Source organism: Mastomys coucha, unplaced genomic scaffold, assembly GCF_008632895.1.
Source record: "Mastomys coucha isolate ucsf_1 unplaced genomic scaffold, UCSF_Mcou_1 pScaffold15, whole genome shotgun sequence".
NCBI lineage: Eukaryota > Metazoa > Chordata > Mammalia > Rodentia > Muridae > Mastomys > Mastomys coucha.
Window position 1 is genome coordinate 15,778,189 of NW_022196897.1, and position 18,488 is coordinate 15,796,676.

Sequence of the window (18,488 nt, forward strand, 5' to 3'; positions counted from 1 at the left end):
AAGCTGATGTGGGGATGGCTGCAGGAAAAAAAGGCTCTAGCCCAAGGAGCTATACTGTTACCCAAGCCTACTGATACTTGTCTCCTTACCACTGTCATCCAAGACAAGAGTGCTAGCCAAACAGGTAGCTTCCTGTCTATTACTCTCTTCTCCTTGGGTTGGCTTATGGTAAGAATTCTCCAAGATCAGGTAGCTGAACCCAGGAAGTCGAGTGGATTCCAGAATTACATGATAGGGGATATTTTGGGGGTTGCTGATTAGTTCATTGTTATTTTGTTTTTTAGACAGAGTCTCATGTAGGCCAAGGCTGGCCTTGAACTTGCCAAGCAGATATGGAGACATTGAACTCCCAGTCTCCCTGCTGCCACCTCCCAAGTGGTGGGATTACAGACATGTGACACACAGTGCCTGTCCTCAGCCTGTCCTGAACTCTGATCCTCTTGCCTTAGACACCCCAGTGTGGGGGATGGATCATGAACCTTTACCACCAGAGCTGGCTGGCATTTATGTATTTATTTTTGACATGGTCTCAGCATTTCTAGGCTAGCCTTAGATTTTGCTTTATAGTCAAGGGTGACCTTGAACTTCCAATCATCTTGAATCCACCTTTGTAGCCCTAAGAGTGCAGGCATGCATCAGCCTGTAGTTTATGTGGTTTTGGCAAGCCACATGCATAGAGAAACAGGTATTACAACAATAACAAGCTGTGTTCCATGGAGCTCAGAGCTCCATGTGGGCTCGGAGAGTACTCTGACAACTGAGTTCCAGCCCCAGTCCTGGCAAGGTTTTGTTTTTGTCTTCTCCTGTCCTCAAATTAGTAGCTTGATTAGACATTCAGACTTGCTGTAGCTAGGGTGTGGGGGACACCGGGCCATGCAGTGATTGTCTGACAGTGGCCAGTGCAGCCAAGTGGCTTAGGAGTCTGCAGAGGTGTCTGTGGTGTCATCTACTCGGGTCCCACAGGTCAGTCTGGGAAAGCTGTTCCGAGCTCAGCATTATACATCATCTGATGTCTGAGGCTGCATACCTCAGAGCAGGTGCTCAGTCCTGGAAAATCCTGGAAGGTGCTGCAGGCTTTCTGATTGACAGTGCTCGGGAAACAGGTCAGACCTTGTGGGATGTCTTCCACAGGGCTCATGTGGCCACATGGCGGCCTTTGCGGCAGCCTAGGTAAGAGTGAGAGTGGCTGCTAGCTGCTGTGTGCCTCTTTCCAGGGTGCAGGATGGGCTGCACCAGGGTCGGGAGGCTGTCTGTGGTAGCTGCACTAGGAGGCCTTGAGGGCTCCAGGCAACTGCAACAAGGCTGGATTGGGTAGAGCATAAATAGATGTCTACAACTGTCTTAGTGCTCAATGAAGCCCATGGTTAGGGGCTGATCTCCACAACAGCCTTATTCTAGTGAGCAGCATGATTTTCCCTTCATGGGCTGTGTGGATCTGGGTCTTTAGATGGCTGGGCATGCTTGTTCATGGCGTACGGTCTGGCCATTCTCTCCCACACGGTGGACACCATATCTAAAAGAAACTACCAGGACATGCATGAAGGAGGCTCTGGAGTTTCCTTATGTAGCCAAGCTTTACTGCTCCTGTCTACCCAGCTAGCACCAGCTGCTTGTAATGGTCTCCTGGGTCACACTATGGCAGAACCCCTGGCCTCGTATGTGGAGAACCAATCGCCACCATTCTTCCGCTGAGGACTGAGGTCTTCCCTCTGCTGTCCTCAGCATCCTACTCTGAAGAGGTATCTGAGACTTCTGGCTCACTCAGGACTCTAGACAGGGTGGACTGGTCTGGAGCTCTTCTCCTTATCCCCCCCCCCCCCCCCCCCCATTGCCAGGGCTCTATATTTACTCAAGGATCCTAAGTCTTCAGCTGGCTCCAGAGGCAGCCCCTGACCAGCTGCCCCTATTGCTCCCTCCCACCCTCACTGGCCAGAGGCCCTAGGTCCGAACAGTCCACTGCAGACCACAGGATAAATCACTTTTTGGAATGCTGGCCCTAGACCATGGTCATGTGTGGAAAGCGGGGTGCGGCTGCCTGAGCTGAACCATGGGATACAGGAGCTGGCTGCCTGAGTTGGACCATGGGATACAGGGGCTGTCTGAGCTGGACCATGGGATATAGGCCCTAGGACAGTGTGGCAGCAGGCCAGAGATACTGCATTCCTTCAGTGAGCAGAACTGTGTGTTCTCTGAGAGGCTGTGGCCAACCTGCTCATATAGTAGTATGTGATATTCTCTGGTTGAGGGCTACCTCATCCCATTCCCTGTGGAATCTCTTAGTTTAGCAATGTCTTAACCTTCCTCTCCCATACAGTGGGATTTGAGGATGGCCTTTGCTCAACACCCCCATCTATATGGGAAGTCCCTTGTTTGAGGGATGGCCTGCCTCTTGTCCTCATATAGAATGAATGGTATATGAAATCCTCCAGCTTATGGATGTTTTGTTTCTTGCACCCCTATACAGAGGATATAGGGCCTCTGGTTGAAGGATGGCCAATTCCTTACATACCCTGCACTGTGGGGTGTGAGGGTGCCCTTGGGTTGATGGCATACCTTGGCGTCTACTTGGTGCTGGAGGCACTTTCCTCCCGATTCCTGCTAGGTCTCAGGTGTCTCATGGTGATAGGCCAGCTGCAGGTGCCCTGTTCTCACTTGAGGCCCTGGGGCCATACTTGGTGGCCCCAGAATAACTCCATCCTGCAGAAAGTGTCAGATGAAAGCTGTTCTTTAGTCCTATCACCTTCCCACGGCCAATGAACAGTCCCATGGGGAGGTGGAGGGGAGCAGGTGAGAATCCCTCTGGACCGCCAGGGGCCATGCGGCTCCCGGTCTCAAGCTCTCCAGAGCCCACAGTCATTTCCTGCTTTTACCTTCCCGGGCCACTGCACACTGGCTATTAGGAAAATAACTTACTTGATTATTGTTTCTGTCCCTTATGGAAATGTCACTTCATGGGAGTGAGGGCCATGTCTGTCCCTTGACTTAGAGCCTGGCCCATGTTAGAGGAACTGTCATAATTATTGGCTACCTCACCAAAGCAAGTGATCCGTCAGCCAGCCCATAACCATTGACTTGGATGAGTCAATTCCATGGCAGCTGCATTTATTAGCTACCAACTGTATCCCTGCCATGGACCGGGGCCTCTGGTGTTGATGGAAGGAGGGATGGTATCCCATGAGGGAAGCTGCTGGCCCTCCACTGTGGTGGCTTTTCTGAGTGAGATCAGTCAGAAGGCACCAGACTGCATGTGCACTTCTCCAGACTACTCTACTGGGAAGCTTGGAGTACAGTGTCAGCGACCAGCTCCTGTCGTAGTGAAAAGAGACCTTCTTAAAGGGACTATAAATCCATTGTTATTTTGCTAGGGGAGAGATTAATGTTCAACATAATTCATCTTTTTCAAGTTTTGTCTGAGCTGAGAAAATTTGTTACCATAGTAATTTTAAACATTGAGGAAGGGCATTTTAATGAGCTGGGAGAGACGGGCTGGCTGCCCTCCACCCTAGATCATGATGGAGGAAGAGGACTCTCTCATGTGCCATGTGTCTCATTCTATCTGTCAATGACACAGAGTCAGGGTGGGCACAGAGGTGGGATAATGACCATGTGGTCCACCCTGAATGCAGACAGTGACCTCCCAGCTGCTATAGGGTACACTCTGGTGTCCACGTCCTACAGGTACAAGGCCCAGCTACTGGCATGGCTAACTGGGGCCTTCTACTGGGCATGCACAGCAGTCCGCAATGCCCATCAGCACCAGTGAAGGTTGTGACCTCTATTTTCCTTCATACCCCTGCCTAGTAGAGGGTACAGTGTGACACCCAGGGTGACAAGACAGTGTGGGCTCTCATGCTCCTTTCTAAGAAGCTTCCTGACTAGAAGTTGAGGGCAGGCTAAGCAGTTCCCCCAGTGGAGTCCATCTTCCCTCAAATATCTCAAGTAGCTATATGACCATCATTACCAGCTATCAGAGTGACCTGGCATTGTCACCCTGTCCCCAGGGGAGCTTCTCATGCTGCTGAGCACACAAACAGGTCCCTGCACACCCAGCCTCTTTGGGTGCCTGACTTGGCCTAGGGCACATGGCTATCCCACGTCAGAGTCTGAGGACCCCTTAATGAGAGGTCATGACCTTATGGGATGGTTCTTCCACTGGCTTTCTATCCCACCATACCCTGTGCTACCCCTGGGATCTGACATTTCCCTGTCAGGAGCGCCCACAACCTCTATGAGCTGTCTCTGCCTGTGTCCTACATCAGAAATGGGAAGGAACAGCAGTCAAGCAGTTTTGCTGTTCCCTGTTTGTGGCCCCCTAACCCCCGCCCCCAACCCCGGATCTAGGACATTTTGCTTTCCCCAGCATGGTACCTGCAGCCTGCTTTTCCAACAACAGAGGGCACCCTTGGATAGCTTTGCAAGGAAACAGTGACAGAGCCTGCTACAGCAATGACTAGTGGCCTCCTGGGCCAAATGGCTGACCTTGTTCCAATTCTAAAGGAGAAAGTGGAATAGCCAGATACTTCTGCCCTGTCCCAGCCCATAACTCAGACTCCCAGCACCTACAGAGGGGACAGTGTGGCTTGGTGGTACCTCACCACCCTGTCCATTGTCAGCCTGTTCCTGCCAGAAACCTTGCTGGGCGTTACCCGCTGAGGGATCTGAGAGGTACACTATCTATGGGTTGGGGAGGGAAGGAATATTTCTAGATCGCTTTTCCTCACATTAAGTAGCTATGTGGCTTACATCCTGTCAGACCCAGGTAGTTGGCGGCAAAACTTCAATCATAGAAGGATAGTTGACATTTCCATCAGGATCCATGGGGAGGTGACAGCCAAGGTCTCACTGAGCTTCAGCCAAGGGCAGCATCAGGAGTGGGTTTAAGTACTCTCAGGGCTAGCCTAGGGACTTTCTATATTAAAAGGGACAGCCTCTATCTTCTGTTCAACATACTAGATGTTTGTTTTTCTTAAAAATTTTTAATTGGGAGTATTTTTAAACTTATTTCTGCTTTTTCTTTGACTAGCTTACAGACAAGGAATTCTCAGAACATATGAGTCTAGGTGTGGTTAAGCCTGCCTCCCATTCCTCTCTCCTTCACTCCTCAAATCCCCATGACTGTCACTGAATGAGGCACACAGTGTGCCCAGCCTTTGATGCAGCCTTTGATACAGTGGGTCTCGAGTAGGACTCATGAGCAGAGGCATAGGATGTGGCTTGGAGCGGAGGAGAGGGTGCAGTGGGCTCCTCGATGGAAGGGCCTTCCTAGAGAAATTTGTGTTTCAAGTATGCCTTGAACTAGCAGTTTGATCCCTGGTGGTGGAAGAGCATGCAGAAGTTTGATCTTAGGGTGGGTAAGCTGCAGAAGGGCGCCACCCACAGCAGAGTTTGCCAGATCTCTAAGCTGGCCTAGTCTCAGCTTGCCATGGCTGGCCAGGATCTGGGTTCTCCTATGGCCTTCTCATCCTGTCCTCTGTTCCAGAGTCTGATTTTCCTGAGGACTTCTCCATCCTGACTACCGTGAAAGCCAAGAAGGGCAGCCAGGCCTTCCTAGTCTCCGTTTACAATGAGCAGGGCATCCAGCAGTTGGGGCTGGAGCTGGGCCGCTCTCCTGTCTTCCTCTATGAGGACCACACAGGGAAGCCTGGACCTGAAGAGTATCCACTCTTCCCTGGTATCAACTTGTCCGATGGCAAGTAAGTATCTCACTGAGGGAGGGGATGGAGCTGCTGGACAGATAGCATGGGGGCAGCAACTAGCCTGGTAGTAGATGGTTTATGATACCCACCTGCAGGGTACCAGGAGGTGGAGCACTGGACATGGAGTTCAAAGACTTGGGCTCTCCGGGGCTTGGTTTCTTCTCTTCTCTAAAACTCTAGGGGACCTTTACTGTTCCCTAGCCCTGTTGTTCTGTAAAATGCACCACGTGTGTCCTGTGCTGGCCCTAGATCAGAAGGGGCAGAGGAGACTGGCTATGCTTACCTGTTCCAAGAGGAACTTACCCTTTTTGGATCAGACAGTTTCTGTGTGAGGGAAAGCAAAGACGTAGCTTCAGAATTCTGCTGGCGGCATCCTGAATGCTGATGATCATCCATAAGGCAACCCTGGGGACCACAGGCTATGGCTCCTGGGTTTGCTAGCAAGACTCTGGGTCAAGCCATCACATCTAGCCGACAGTTGTCACAGAGATCACATCCTATGTAAAGAGTGGTGCTCTCCTGATAATGTTACTGTGACCTCAGCCTCCCTATCACTTCTCCCTGTGGATGAACCCACCCCGAGCCCCCATGCTCACACCTCCCAAGGAGCTCATGGGATTTGCATCTTAGAGATGAGAAGTCTGGCTTTGAGGACCCGAGTGGACTAGAGAACAGTGGTATCTCCTGTATCTTACATCTATTCCCCAGAGTCTGGCCGCATTCACTGTAAGTAACAGGTCTACATTAGGATTTCTCAAGGCAGGGACCACGGAAGCCCAGAAGGACACTCTTAGCTACACTGAGAGAGATGACTCTCTGAACTAGGACAAGTGCTTTCTGGTTCATAAACATCAATGACGTGTTACCTCTAGGTGCTATATTCAGAATTGGAAAAGAAGCCTTTGAAAATTATTTCTGAAGCCAATGGATATGATCCCTTTTTTTGACTCTTAGAGATTCTCTAAGTGACAGTATGACTCTCTTGTGATATTGTCCAGATGTGTGCCCAAAGTTGTCACTCAGAGGCTTTATGCTGTAAGGTCCTGGGGACTCTGCCGTGAGGCCACACTGGCCTTCTGAAGTCTGCACCCTTTCCCTGACCTGAATGTTTGTTCCTTTGCAGGTGGCACCGAATTGCTCTCAGTGTCTACAAGAAAAATGTCACCTTGATCCTTGACTGTAAAAAGAAGATTACGAAGTTCCTCAACCGCAGTGACCACCCCATAATAGATGTCAACGGCATCATCATGTTTGGCTCCCGGATTCTGGATGATGAAATATTTGAGGTAGGCAGGAGATGGGCAGTCCCCTGTGCCACTTGGGACATTTATGGTCTTTATGTACAGATCTGTGGCTATTGAGGGAGAGCTATCTCCTAGGTTAGGGATCGGTTTGATTCTATTGCTTCCCATAGGATGCTGTGCCCCGTGAGTGGAACAGCCAGACTGGCTGCCATGTGGGCACCATGCAGTGACTGCCCATTTCCTAGCAACACAGTACGTGTCTCCTGGGTGCCATGTTGGGATGGACACAGGGCGTCAGCAAGCTTGCTCTGACTGGCAGCTTCTGATGGGCAAGGATTCTGCTGAGGAGAGCCAGCTTCCTCTGAGTGGACTTGCAGGGCAGAGCTGGGCCACTCGTGGGATCATTGGGAAGGGACTGACTGACTCAGGGTGCATGTGTGTGTGTGTGTGTGTGTGTGTGTGTGTGTGTGTTCTAAGTCAGTGGTGTTCCAGCCAGGTCCAGTTGAGCCTTCTTCCCGGGGGAATGCCCCAGAGATAGGAGTAGGAAACAGAGCAGGGGCTGGGACTTGTACTTCAGTCTAGAGTCCTCTGGATTCCTGTTGGGTATAGAAGCATTTGGGGAACTGCTTTTGATTCAGGAAAAGGTTGAGAACCTGTGCAGGAGTCTGGTGGTCCTGGAGGCCACCTGACACCAGATGCACTGGAAAAGACATCTCTGAGGTCTGTGTCCCAAGTGTATCTGGAACCTGAGACCTTGGACTTGGGCTGGGACACTTGGCCTGGTTCCTTTTCTTTGACATACTTTGGACTTTGTGGGGAGTTTGGGAGCTGACGGCTTCTGGCTGAAGAAACTTGATAATCACCAGGAGAATGGTCTCCGAGGGTGATCATGGCTCTTAGATATCTCCCTCTGGGGGTTGGACAGGGCAGAATGAGGGCGGTGCTCTCCTAGATCCCCAAATACCATGTGAATGCTATTTCCTCCCTGTGCTGGGTCACCACCAGGTGCAGTTGCCACCCCTGTCTGATGAGGCCTGCTGATGCTCTCACCGCTGTGGTGGTGTTTCTGGGCCGCGTCCTCCCAGTGACTCAGGCCCAGCAGGCTGGATGCCATGTCGATCTAGCCTTTGTGTTCTGCCAGTACTTTGTGACTGATGTGGAATTGCAATGTCACACATGGATCTGTGGCAGAAGTGACATGTAGCTGTGTGTGCTAAGAAGTGAATGCCCGATGGGTGTGAACCACACTCATTGTGGAGGCTGGGCCAGGGTCAGCTAGGGTGAAGTGAGGATAGAATCTGCAGTCAATAGCTGAGGAGAGTTCAGAGCAGCCAGCTGCCTCATGTGGAAATGGGGTCAGCCTCCAGGAGAAGGTGAGAGCGGTGGGTGGATGGGTCTGCTGGACTCAGCTGCCTTTCTAAGACTAATGCTGTAGTCCAGGCCTTCTGCCAGGTGAGACTGGCACATGGGAACAGACAGTGCTGGATCCTGTAAGCTATGGGGCTGCTCTCTGAGCAAGCTTCTGACTAGACAGTGCTGGGTCCTGTAAGCTATGGGGCTGCTCTCTGGGCAAGCTTCTGACTAGACAGTGCTGGGTCCTGTAAGCTATGGGGCTGCTCTCTGAGCAAGCTTCTGACTAGACAGTGCTGGATCCTGTAAGCTATGGGGCTGCTCTCTGGGCAAGCTTCTGACTAGACATGCCCAGAAGTCTGGGATGAACAGGAGGATAGCTGAGTGGCCTCAGCTAGACAGGCAGCTGTTGTGTGGGGAGCTGGTGCTCACAGCTTGCCCAGGGGTCAAGTACTGCTTTTACGGATTACCTTGTGGGAGGGTCTAGGTAAAACCCAAGATGCTGGAAAGTGTCAGGAGTGGGGATAAGAGGGCACTAGAGGAGCTGGAGAGAAAACTCTTAGCCAGGAGAGCTAAATGGTTCCTGCTGTCCAGTCTCTGGTGACCAAAACCTTAAATGCAGGTGTGCAAGGGCATCCCAGAACTAAGCAAAACATCCAGTCTGACAGAATTTTCTGTGTACTAGTGGAGTTGGGCTGTGCCAAATGCTCATCATTTCTACAGGGTGAACCAACATGCCTTTTATCATTAAGTTTCTGGAAAAGCTTTGCATTTTTTAAAAAAGAGCATCTGTGTATGTTTCTCTCTGTGTGTGTGTGTGTGTGTGTGTTTATTTCTGTGTATTTGTGTTTCTCTGTGTGTATGTGTCTCTATATGTGTGTGTTTCTGTATGTGTGTGTGATCTATGCACATACATGTGTGCATGATAATGCTTGTGTGCATAAGAAGGCCATCAGTCAATGCCAAATGTCTTTGTCACTTTACACCTTGTTTCTGGAGACTAGATTTCACTGAACCTGATTCTCACTGACTTAGTATGTGCATGCACACACACACACACACACACACACACACACACACACACACACACACACACAGAGAGAGAGAGAGGAATCAGTCCACAGAAGGCATATACATGCATGATCCACAGCAAGCACTCAGTAATGGTTACCAATTTGTGTTGAGAATGAAGACAGGTCCCAATTTTTAAACATGTTTGGATACTGTCTGCAGAGTCCAGCTTTGCCCCTTTGGCTTTCTCTTGCCATGCACAGGGTGGTACTCATCTTGCAACTGATGACTGGCAACTCTGTTGGAACAGCAGGTTGCAATGCACTCACAGTCCCGAGTTTCTGGTGAGCTCTTTTCTCCTGCCGTGGAATTTGATTTGAGGGAGAGCAGCTGCCAGAAGCCAGGGATTTTTGTTGACCACAAGTTGTTAATGGTCTGAGGTCTGTGTTTTCCCAGCCCCAGGGTTTCCTGGCTGTTAGCTGTGCTCACGGTGGGAAATTGGACCTGTCTTCCTTAATGAAGACCAGCTAGGGCAGCGAGGTGGAGGGTGGCCAGTGGGGACTTTTTCTCCTCTTTGCTTCTTACAGTGTAATGGCAGAGGAGGGGGGCTGGTCTCAGCTTCTCTGTGTCTCCTTGCAAGTGAATTTTTATCCCTTTTGGAATTGAAGTGATTTAACTCTTTGCTTTCCAGGTTTCAAATAATGGTGCTCGCTGTTTTCTTCATTTTCATTGCCTGGCTGCTCTAGAAGGTTCTTGCTGGAAACTTCTCCAATGGCCTTTTCTTCCCACAAGATTCTTATAGTTGTTAAAGGCCAGTTTGTTCTGTAGCTCTCGCATTTGAGGAGTGGGAGGCTGCCAGTGCTGAGGCCGAGGCCAGGGCACTGCTGGCCTGGGCTTGCAGTCTTTGCCCAGCACCTCTTCTGGGCACATCTGCCAAACTCCTCGGGGAAGCCTGGGATGCCACAGCCCCTCAGAGGCCCTTGTATACGTGAAGACCCTCTGAGGGAGACCGCTAGGGAGCACACTCCCAGGGCCACAGTAGAGGCTTCTATGACAGTGGCCTGCTCATCTCCACAGCACACGTTGAGCCCAGCCACAGTGGCCTTGGCAAACAGTTGGCTCCCTTAGGCATGGGCCCTTTTTGTCTCACTAGTTTGGATCTGAGTCTTGGGGTTTCCCTAAAGCTCAAGGGATGTTGTGCATGCCAGGGTCTTGCAAAGCTATACAGAGAAAAGTGGAGGTGTATAGACTGTAGACTTTCAGCTCTTCCTGGATGGCCTTTATGTGGTCTTCCTGACTGAGGATGTAGAGCTCAGCATTCACATCTGTAAAATGGGTGCAAAGAGGCCACCACTGTGGGGCTATGCCTCAAAAGTTGTGTGGAATACCTGCTCAAGGGCTTCAGAGAACCACGCTGAACCCTGGTCCCTTTGGTCCAGGCTGTTACTTGTGGCAGTCTCACCTTAACAAGTTGTCTCACCTTGTCTATTAAGTGCTTTGACTCCCCCTCAGAGATGGGGAGGAAGGGGGGCCTTATGCTCCCCCACTCCTTATCCAAGCTGGGAGACAAGAAGTTGTAACCCTGGCTAGAGTTGCTGCTCCTGGGACACCCTGGCCCCAGTTTTCCCCTATCATCTCAGAAGCTCGCTGTGAAACATGACCCTGTTCTTGTCCCTGGGGCTTCACACTGTCTGGGTCTTGGGGCTTACTAGGGGCTCACCTCAGGCTCTCCTTGCTCCCTTGGCCAGCTCTAACCCCATGCTGTTGTGTTCCAGAGAGCTATGCTGAGGCTCTCCTGCCCAGTCTGAATCTTGTCCTTTTTCTTGCCATGTGTCTGAGATCTGAGGTGCAGGAGATGCTGGGCAGGCCAAGGCCCCACCATACAGGAAGCAGTAGGGGTGTTCTTTGACCTCCCAATATGGGAAAACACTCCCTTTTCATTTAAGAGTGATCTTTGGGGTTTGGGAGCAGGGACACAGCTGTCAGGGAAAGGTGTTATCTGGACGGGTGGAAGCAAGCTGTTCTTTAGTGGAGTGTCCTTGCAGACAGGTCGCCCGCCAGCAACAGCGGCTTTGTACTGTGCCTGCCCCTGTGTCTGCCCACGTCAAGGTGCCGGAGGCTGGGAACCTTGTTTCTATTGGAGAGCTTGGAAAGCTGGCACCAAGAGCTGAGCAACCTATCGAAGGTCATCTGCAGGGTGGCAGCAGAGGGGGATTGTTCAGCCAGGTAGCCTTGCTCTGGACCTCTGCCACTGGCCCCTGTGGCTCTACATTAGCCAAAGACATCAGAATCCCTGGTCCTGTGGGGTCTATGAAGAGTGGGACCTTACAAAAAGAACCAGAACAAACATCTTCCCAGGATGGAAGTTCATTCATTGTACTGATGGCTAATGACCTGCCAATCACTCTTGACTTCTCTAGAGTCACCTTCCTATTTCCCATCCCACCCTGAGGCTGCTCTTGTTCTGGTGTCTGAGGGCTTGAGGCTGGCCAGAGTTCTCAGGGAAGGGCAGAGAATGGCACCTCCTGCTTGCTCTAGGGCCCCAAGGTAGGAAGGCCTTCTTGCTGGAGGAGGAGGAGGGCCATGGAGGAGGCTGAGGCTTCTGGGATAGGGGGCATGGCGGGCTGCAGATTCTGGGCCTGGAGCCAAATGTGCTTTTAAGCTGTTGAATGTTTCAAGGGGCAACAAGACCAAACAGACTGTAAACTCAGCCTTCACCATGTACCCCCAGTCGCTGGCGGGTTCCCCTTCTTGACCGCACCTCAGCATTTGAAAAAGGCCAAGTGTTTACCTAATCCTGCTTTCCCTGTCTCCAGGAGCCTGGCTTTTCCACTGACGTGTTTTTTCCTGGAATCTGCTCTGAGACAGGAACGGCTGTGCTGAGGAGGCGCTTTCCTCAGTAGCCAGCCCAAGGAGTTCTGGTCCAGCCTTCTCAAACAGGTCTGAGACCCAGCCTCTCCTGTGTGAGTGGGGAGCGGAGCCCTGTTCTCATGGGGAGATATTGCCAGTGGGGCCCTAGATATAGGCCCCACTTTAGCTCAGATTTTAAACCTCTGAATCCTGCTGAGGGAACTCTCACTTTTTCTCCTGCTCACCTGTCCACCAAGGGCCTCCCTGGAGAGCTATAATGGGCTGAGGGATTTAGCCCAGGCCTGCTGTTGGGTGGGATACAGAGCCAATGGAAAAGGACTTGTGTCACTGGGGAGTGAAATGAGGTGAGAGACCACTACAGAGAGCTGGGCCCAGCTTGTGGGAGTCTGCCAGTGATGGGTGCACAAGCTAAAGAGTCCCCGAGAGCAGTTGCCCCTGTCCAGCTACCAGTTTTGCCCTGTGCTTCATCTCTGTCATCCTCCCTTGTCAACCCAAAGGCCATATACATCTCAAAAGGAGCCCCAGTAAGGCATGGGGTGCTCTTATCCACCCTGAGAACAGCCAAGAAAGGCTGATTCTGACTCTGGTTGCAGATAGCTAGGAGCCGGCTTCCCAGAAGCCCATCTGATACCATCTCTGTGCCCTGGTCTCATCCATTATGATGCTGGCAGTTTAGGTGGGACAGTCTGGATCAGCTGATCCTGAGATTTGGCCTGAGTCTCTATTGCTACCTAGGTCAGCACAGCCGTGGCCATGGTCATGTTGGCCATGCTGTGTGGGACCTAACACAGCAACAAGACCTGCTTTTGATAGCCCTCTGTTACTGCTCTAGGTCCCTGTATCCTGAGGCACAGACAGGAATATGGAAGCTTCTAGAACTAATGCTAGGACCTGGGTTCAGTGACTAGAAGGGAAACCTCAAACCCAGGCTCTCAGCTGCCCATCCTGGGTACGGCCAAGTTGGGGCCAAGCAACAAATGGGAGGAGTACACGTCAGTGAGCAACCAGGGTGTGTACGGGGCTTTGTCCTTCTGGCTTGGACCATGACTCACATTTAGCCACTTCTGGTCTTCTGTATTCCACTCAGGCAAAATGTAGCTGCTGCTTCTGGCCATCTCAGGCTATCATGCCTATGTTTCTGAAGACTGAGGAGACCTCAGTATGTGCCCTTGTGACATTTGTGTGTATGATATGTGTGTCTGTATGCATGCTTGTGTGCACAGATGTGCCTGCACAAGTGTGAGTGCTGGTGTGCATGCATGGTGCACATGTGGAGGTCAGTGGTCAGCCTCAGTTGCTCACCCTCTCCTTCTACCTTGCTAGAGATAGGATGTCTTTGTCATTTGCTGTTCCCTCCACTAGGCAGCTGGTGTAGAGTGTAGACATGAGATTTCAGGGATTCTGTCTCCCCCTCTCATCTTGCTGCAGAACATTAGGGTGTGCACCTACTGTGACTGCCTTTTACGTGGATGCAGGGAGCCATTTACCTAGCCACAACAACATATCCCTTAAGAGGCCCCAGGACACTAGCACGTGTGGATCCAAGAGTTTATCTGGTTGTCTCTTCAGTTGGCCTGCTCCCTGGTACCTTATGATTCCAGGAAGGGCAGAGTTGTTCTGATAAGTTTCCTGGAGCTGACACGTGTGGTCACAGGTGGTGGCAAAATGGAGAATCTGTTTCCTTGCCATCTAGAAGGCTCTGAGTCTGAGGTCCAGGTGTGGGCAGGACATGCACGGCCTGCACTAAACCCTTCAAAACCCTCAACTGAGCTCCATCTAAGTCCTTACCATGAAGGCTTAGAGCTGAAACATAGCTTTGGGGCCTCCATTTAGCTTCTGTCTCTAAAGCAGCTGGATAGGGCTTCCCCTGACCCACCAGAGCATGCACACTTAAGTGTAAGGCACTGGGTACTCCTGAGTGGCTTCCAATTCCCCAGCTACCAGGTTTAGGAAAAGCTTCATGTTGGGACAGGGGCTGGCTCCAGTCCGTGCCGTGGCTGGCAGCGGGCCACATAGGGTGATTCACCAAGTAAAGTTGTTGGCTGGCAGGCAACCAGATGGAGGTCTCCTCTTCCAGGATCCATTAAATCACGGTACTGAGGCCCATAGCTGCAGAGATTCAGCCCTTCATAGCACTTGCCTGGCCTGTGAGGGTGTCAGGCTCGTTCTGTGGAAATTGTGAGCAACAGCATCTCCCAGGAGACAGGGTTGACCTTATGTTGGAAGTCAGGCTTTGTCCAGTGATATCATGCTGGGCTGGCATGCAGTAGACATTCTGGTTCCCCCGAGAGCATTGTGGCCAAGGAGCTCTAAGAAGTTGGACCTCTTTGCCCAGAGATACACAGGGCCAAGTCATTGAGAGAGATGACCAGGGCAGGTGAGGCACATGTAGAGGGACAGACAGATAGTATGTCACCTGCAGGAGCGGTATGTGGCCAAGGAACCCGTGAGAGCCTAGAAACTGCTATGAAGCTAGTGACAGGTGAGAATGTCTGAGCGCTATCTGGGGGCATGGCCAAGTCCTGTCCTTCAGTTCCCATGGGCATGGAACATGTTATCAGAATGACTGCATGGGCATTGGGAACATGTTATCAATAAACACAGATGGACACTGTTGAATCTCTTCAATGCTTATTGAATATCAGGAAGCCTACAAGCTGTGTCGATTTGATTGGCTGTAACCCATCAAGCGCTCCTAATTGGGACTGATAGACAGTGTCATTGCCAGCCACAGGTCCTTTCATTCCACTCTTAATGGTAAATATTAACTCATATTATATATTTGATTTGGTTAATTATTTTTTATTTTGTCAACTCCATACAAGCTAAGGACAGCCAGAAAGAGAGAACTTCAAATAAAAAACTTCCTCCATCAGATTGGCCCATGGGCAAGCCTTTGGGTGTTTTCTTGAGTGATGGTTGATGTAAGATGGTCTAGCCCATTGTGGGTGTTGCCACCCCTAGATGGGTGGTCCGGTATTCATTAAGAAAGAAGGCTGAGCAAGCCGTGAGGAACAAGCTACTAAGCAGTGTTTCCCTCCATGGTCTCTGCTTCAGTTCCTGCCTTGAGTTCCTACCCTGACTTCCCTTGGTATTGGACTGTGATTGGGACTTGTAAGCCAAATAAAGCTTTTCCTCCCTAAATTGCTTTGTGTCAAAATGTTTTATCACAATAGGAAGCAAACTAGGACAACATTACATTTTACAACAAAGATACATATCATTCTCTCTCTTTTTCTTTCTTTCTTTCTCTCAATCTCTCTCTCTCTCTCTCTCTCTCTCTCTCACACACACACACACACACACACACACTACAGAATTATTAAGAGGCTGCAGAATTGATAATGGTTATCCTTTGAGGCCTGAATTTGGCCATACCCACAGTACTGGCTCAAGTCAATATGTAGCCAAGCTCTGAGCTGTGTCCTCCATCCTGCCTTCCTGGATCTCAGAGGCATAATCCATTTTTTCTAATTGTGTAAATTATCCCAAGGAAGCCTAAAGGCTGCTTTTTTCTCCCTGGAGACCCGTAGCCATGGCACATCCTTCACCTATGTCCACAGGCATAGAGGAGAGTGCAAAACACTGGATGGATGAAAGGAGGAGGAATTAGAGCTGCATGGCCTCCTGCATACTTACCTGCTGCAGAGGGGGGATCAGTGGAAAGTCTGCCTTCACCAGAGATTGAGGGCCACATGGCATCATTATGGTCATGATTGGAGACTGGTGGTGGAATACTGGCAGGTATGGATGGTAATGGTGGTGATGGTGGTCTTGGTGGTGGTGATGGTGATCTTAGTGGTGGTGGCAGTGGCAATGGTCCTTGTGGTGATGGTAGTGGTGATGGGGGTCTTGGTGGTGGTAGTTGTGATCTTCATGGTAGTAGTGGTGATGACGTGGTGGTGATGGTCATGGTGGTGGTGATGGTCGTGGTGGTGGTGATGGTCATGGTGGTGGTGATAGTGACTTTGGTAATGGTGGTAATAGTGGTGGTAGTGACCATGGTGATCCTCCATCTCCTTCTCCAGGGCCCAGTTCTGCCTTTATACTATGCACCCTTGATAGGATCCAGGGAAAGACAACAAGAAAACATTTGACATTGGCTTGAAACTGTTTCCTTCATTCTCCTGTGAACACAGTGCAGCCCACTCTCCACAGCCACACTGAAAACCATGAAGCAGTGTTTCAGGTCCCCTCCCCTGGCTTTCATACTTTCTGTTTCCATCCTGTGTAGCCCATAAGCAATAATGCCAATGCAAGATTTTAAATGGGACTGGTGAGGCCCCTGAAAGCCAGAATGTATGCCCTGTCTACAAGGAACTTCTGAGGACAACATAGAACAGAGAAAGGGACCCACGGCTCTGCTCTGGGCCTATGGAAGTCACCCTGGCCTGCTGACTGTGTGTTCCCTGAACCTGTGGGTACCTGGCATGTGCCTGTTTGCCCTGGCTCTGCAATCCTTCATTGCTGTTGGAAACATGTCATGCTCTGCTCCAGTTGAGGAAGTTGGGCTGAGCCGTTCCCTGGCAACCGCCGAGCCCAGTCCTCTTTCCATCCTCATGGATAGGAAGTGTGGTCTGATGTGGTTTGGGAAAGTGCCTAAGATCACAAAGTGTCATTCAGCTGGGAAGCCAGGGGAGCTGGGCAGTGCTGGTCTCTGGTTCCACTTTCTTCCACCTGTGAGAGCAATCAAGGAAGTCCTGGGAATGAGTCCAGACCACAGGTGCCTAGGTGTGTTTTTGGATGGGCAATGGAGAAGTCTACCCTAACCAGCTTTGGGGCATGGTTCTGGGGATGGCTTATGGCCAGGGAGTGTGGCAGTGGGGGTTCAAGATTCATTTGGCTAGCTAGTACAGTTGTGGGTCACCTCTCCTGCAGCCTGGAACAAGAAAGGCTCATTTTCTCGACTTATTTGCACATGTCCATTTGTAGGCGTGAGGTAGTCTGGGTAAAATTTGATGGCGAAGTCTGCAAGTCAAGCAGAGATCTGAGGGGATCCCTGCAGAGCACCTTTGGATTTGGAGAGGTCTTGGTGTGGGGCTGGTGTGCCTCAGGGAGGGGAAAGGATGGAAAGGAAGGCTGGCAGAGAGAGGCTCCCATTACCAATGGGTGCATTGCAAAGCTCTGTACTGTATGTGAGTTTCACTGCATAGCCGCCAGGGTTGCAGACTCTCCAACAAAAGCTTAGCAATTTCCTCGGCCCGATGCAGCTTGGCTAAAACCTCATTATCGGCAGAGACAGAACTGACTCGCTCAGCAAAATGCTTTGGGCTCCATGAGTGCCAAGGACAGCATGATCTCAACTGTGTCCAAACGGAGATGGACTGTCCTTCGTGGAGAAATGGGCCGCTCATGGAGCCCATATGGCTGCACGGTCGGCACAGCACACTAGAACAACAGTAATGGCACACAGGCATTGTGGGGCAGAAGCTTGAAGAGACTCAGTAGGGGCTCAGAGAGTAAGCTTGTACGCAGAAGGGGGAAGGGCAGGCAGATGCTGTCATGAGCATTGAAGGTGGCTTTCAAACTCAGACAGCTTCCCCTCATGTGATTTAGGCTTGCCATAGGCAGGCTGTGTGGGGCTGCCAGTTCTGGGTTGTGACATTTGAAATTAAACGAAGTGATGGTCGGTCTTGGAAGAAGAGTGGGTTGGGCTGCTTCCTGCCCTGTGTGGATAACTCATCGGTGAGAGGGTGTCCTCTGTGGGGTGTTCACGGTTCCATGTGAGCAGCTCTAGGGAGCTGGGAGGGGTGCAGGCAACCTCCTTGCCAGGTGGCCTGTGACAGTGGTCTCATTTCTCTGTGTTCACATATCTGTGTCATGTAGGAGACAAAAAGATGAAAGAAGCCATTCATCCTCGACCTTGCGTGAGGCGTGAGGCAGGCTCAGTCAGGGTTCTCTGTTCCCCATGTGAGCTCATGTGGGGGATGGAGAGGGGTCTCAGTTCAGCTCATAAGGACCTATGAGCTGCAGCTGAGGGGAGAAATCGTGTCCTGGACACTCAGGTGCCACCTCAGTGCTGTCTGAGGGCCAACTGCTTGCTCAATAGTAGGACCCTCCTATGACACGCACATGTCATGCCCGTGTATGTGTGCACACGCAGGTATGTACCACAGCTAACGCAGACTCCACATTCACATATGTGCATGAAATCTATGCTCATACCTATGAATACACCGGCTTCTTGAGGTCTTGCTACTAGACCAGCAGACCTTTAGGTGAGGGTGATGAGGGCAGGGGTGGTGGGGGTGGGGGTGAAGGGGTGGGCGATAGGAGTGGGGTTGATGGGGGTAGGGGTAATGAGAGGTGGGGGTGA

The 18,488-nt window shown here is 51.0% G+C and overlaps 1 protein-coding gene across 2 annotated transcripts in view; it reads left to right on the plus strand.

The window, feature by feature from the left end:
* Col5a1 (collagen type V alpha 1 chain) overlaps nt 1–18,488 on the plus strand; it is a 155,088-nt gene that overhangs the window by 38,816 nt on the left and 97,784 nt on the right. For both annotated transcript variants that reach the window (XM_031369508.1, XM_031369507.1), the window contains exons 3-4: nt 5,480–5,693; nt 6,820–6,982. In XM_031369508.1, the coding sequence (XP_031225368.1) occupies nt 5,480–5,693; nt 6,820–6,982 (377 nt within the window). The remainder of the gene's footprint in view (nt 1–5,479; nt 5,694–6,819; nt 6,983–18,488) is intronic.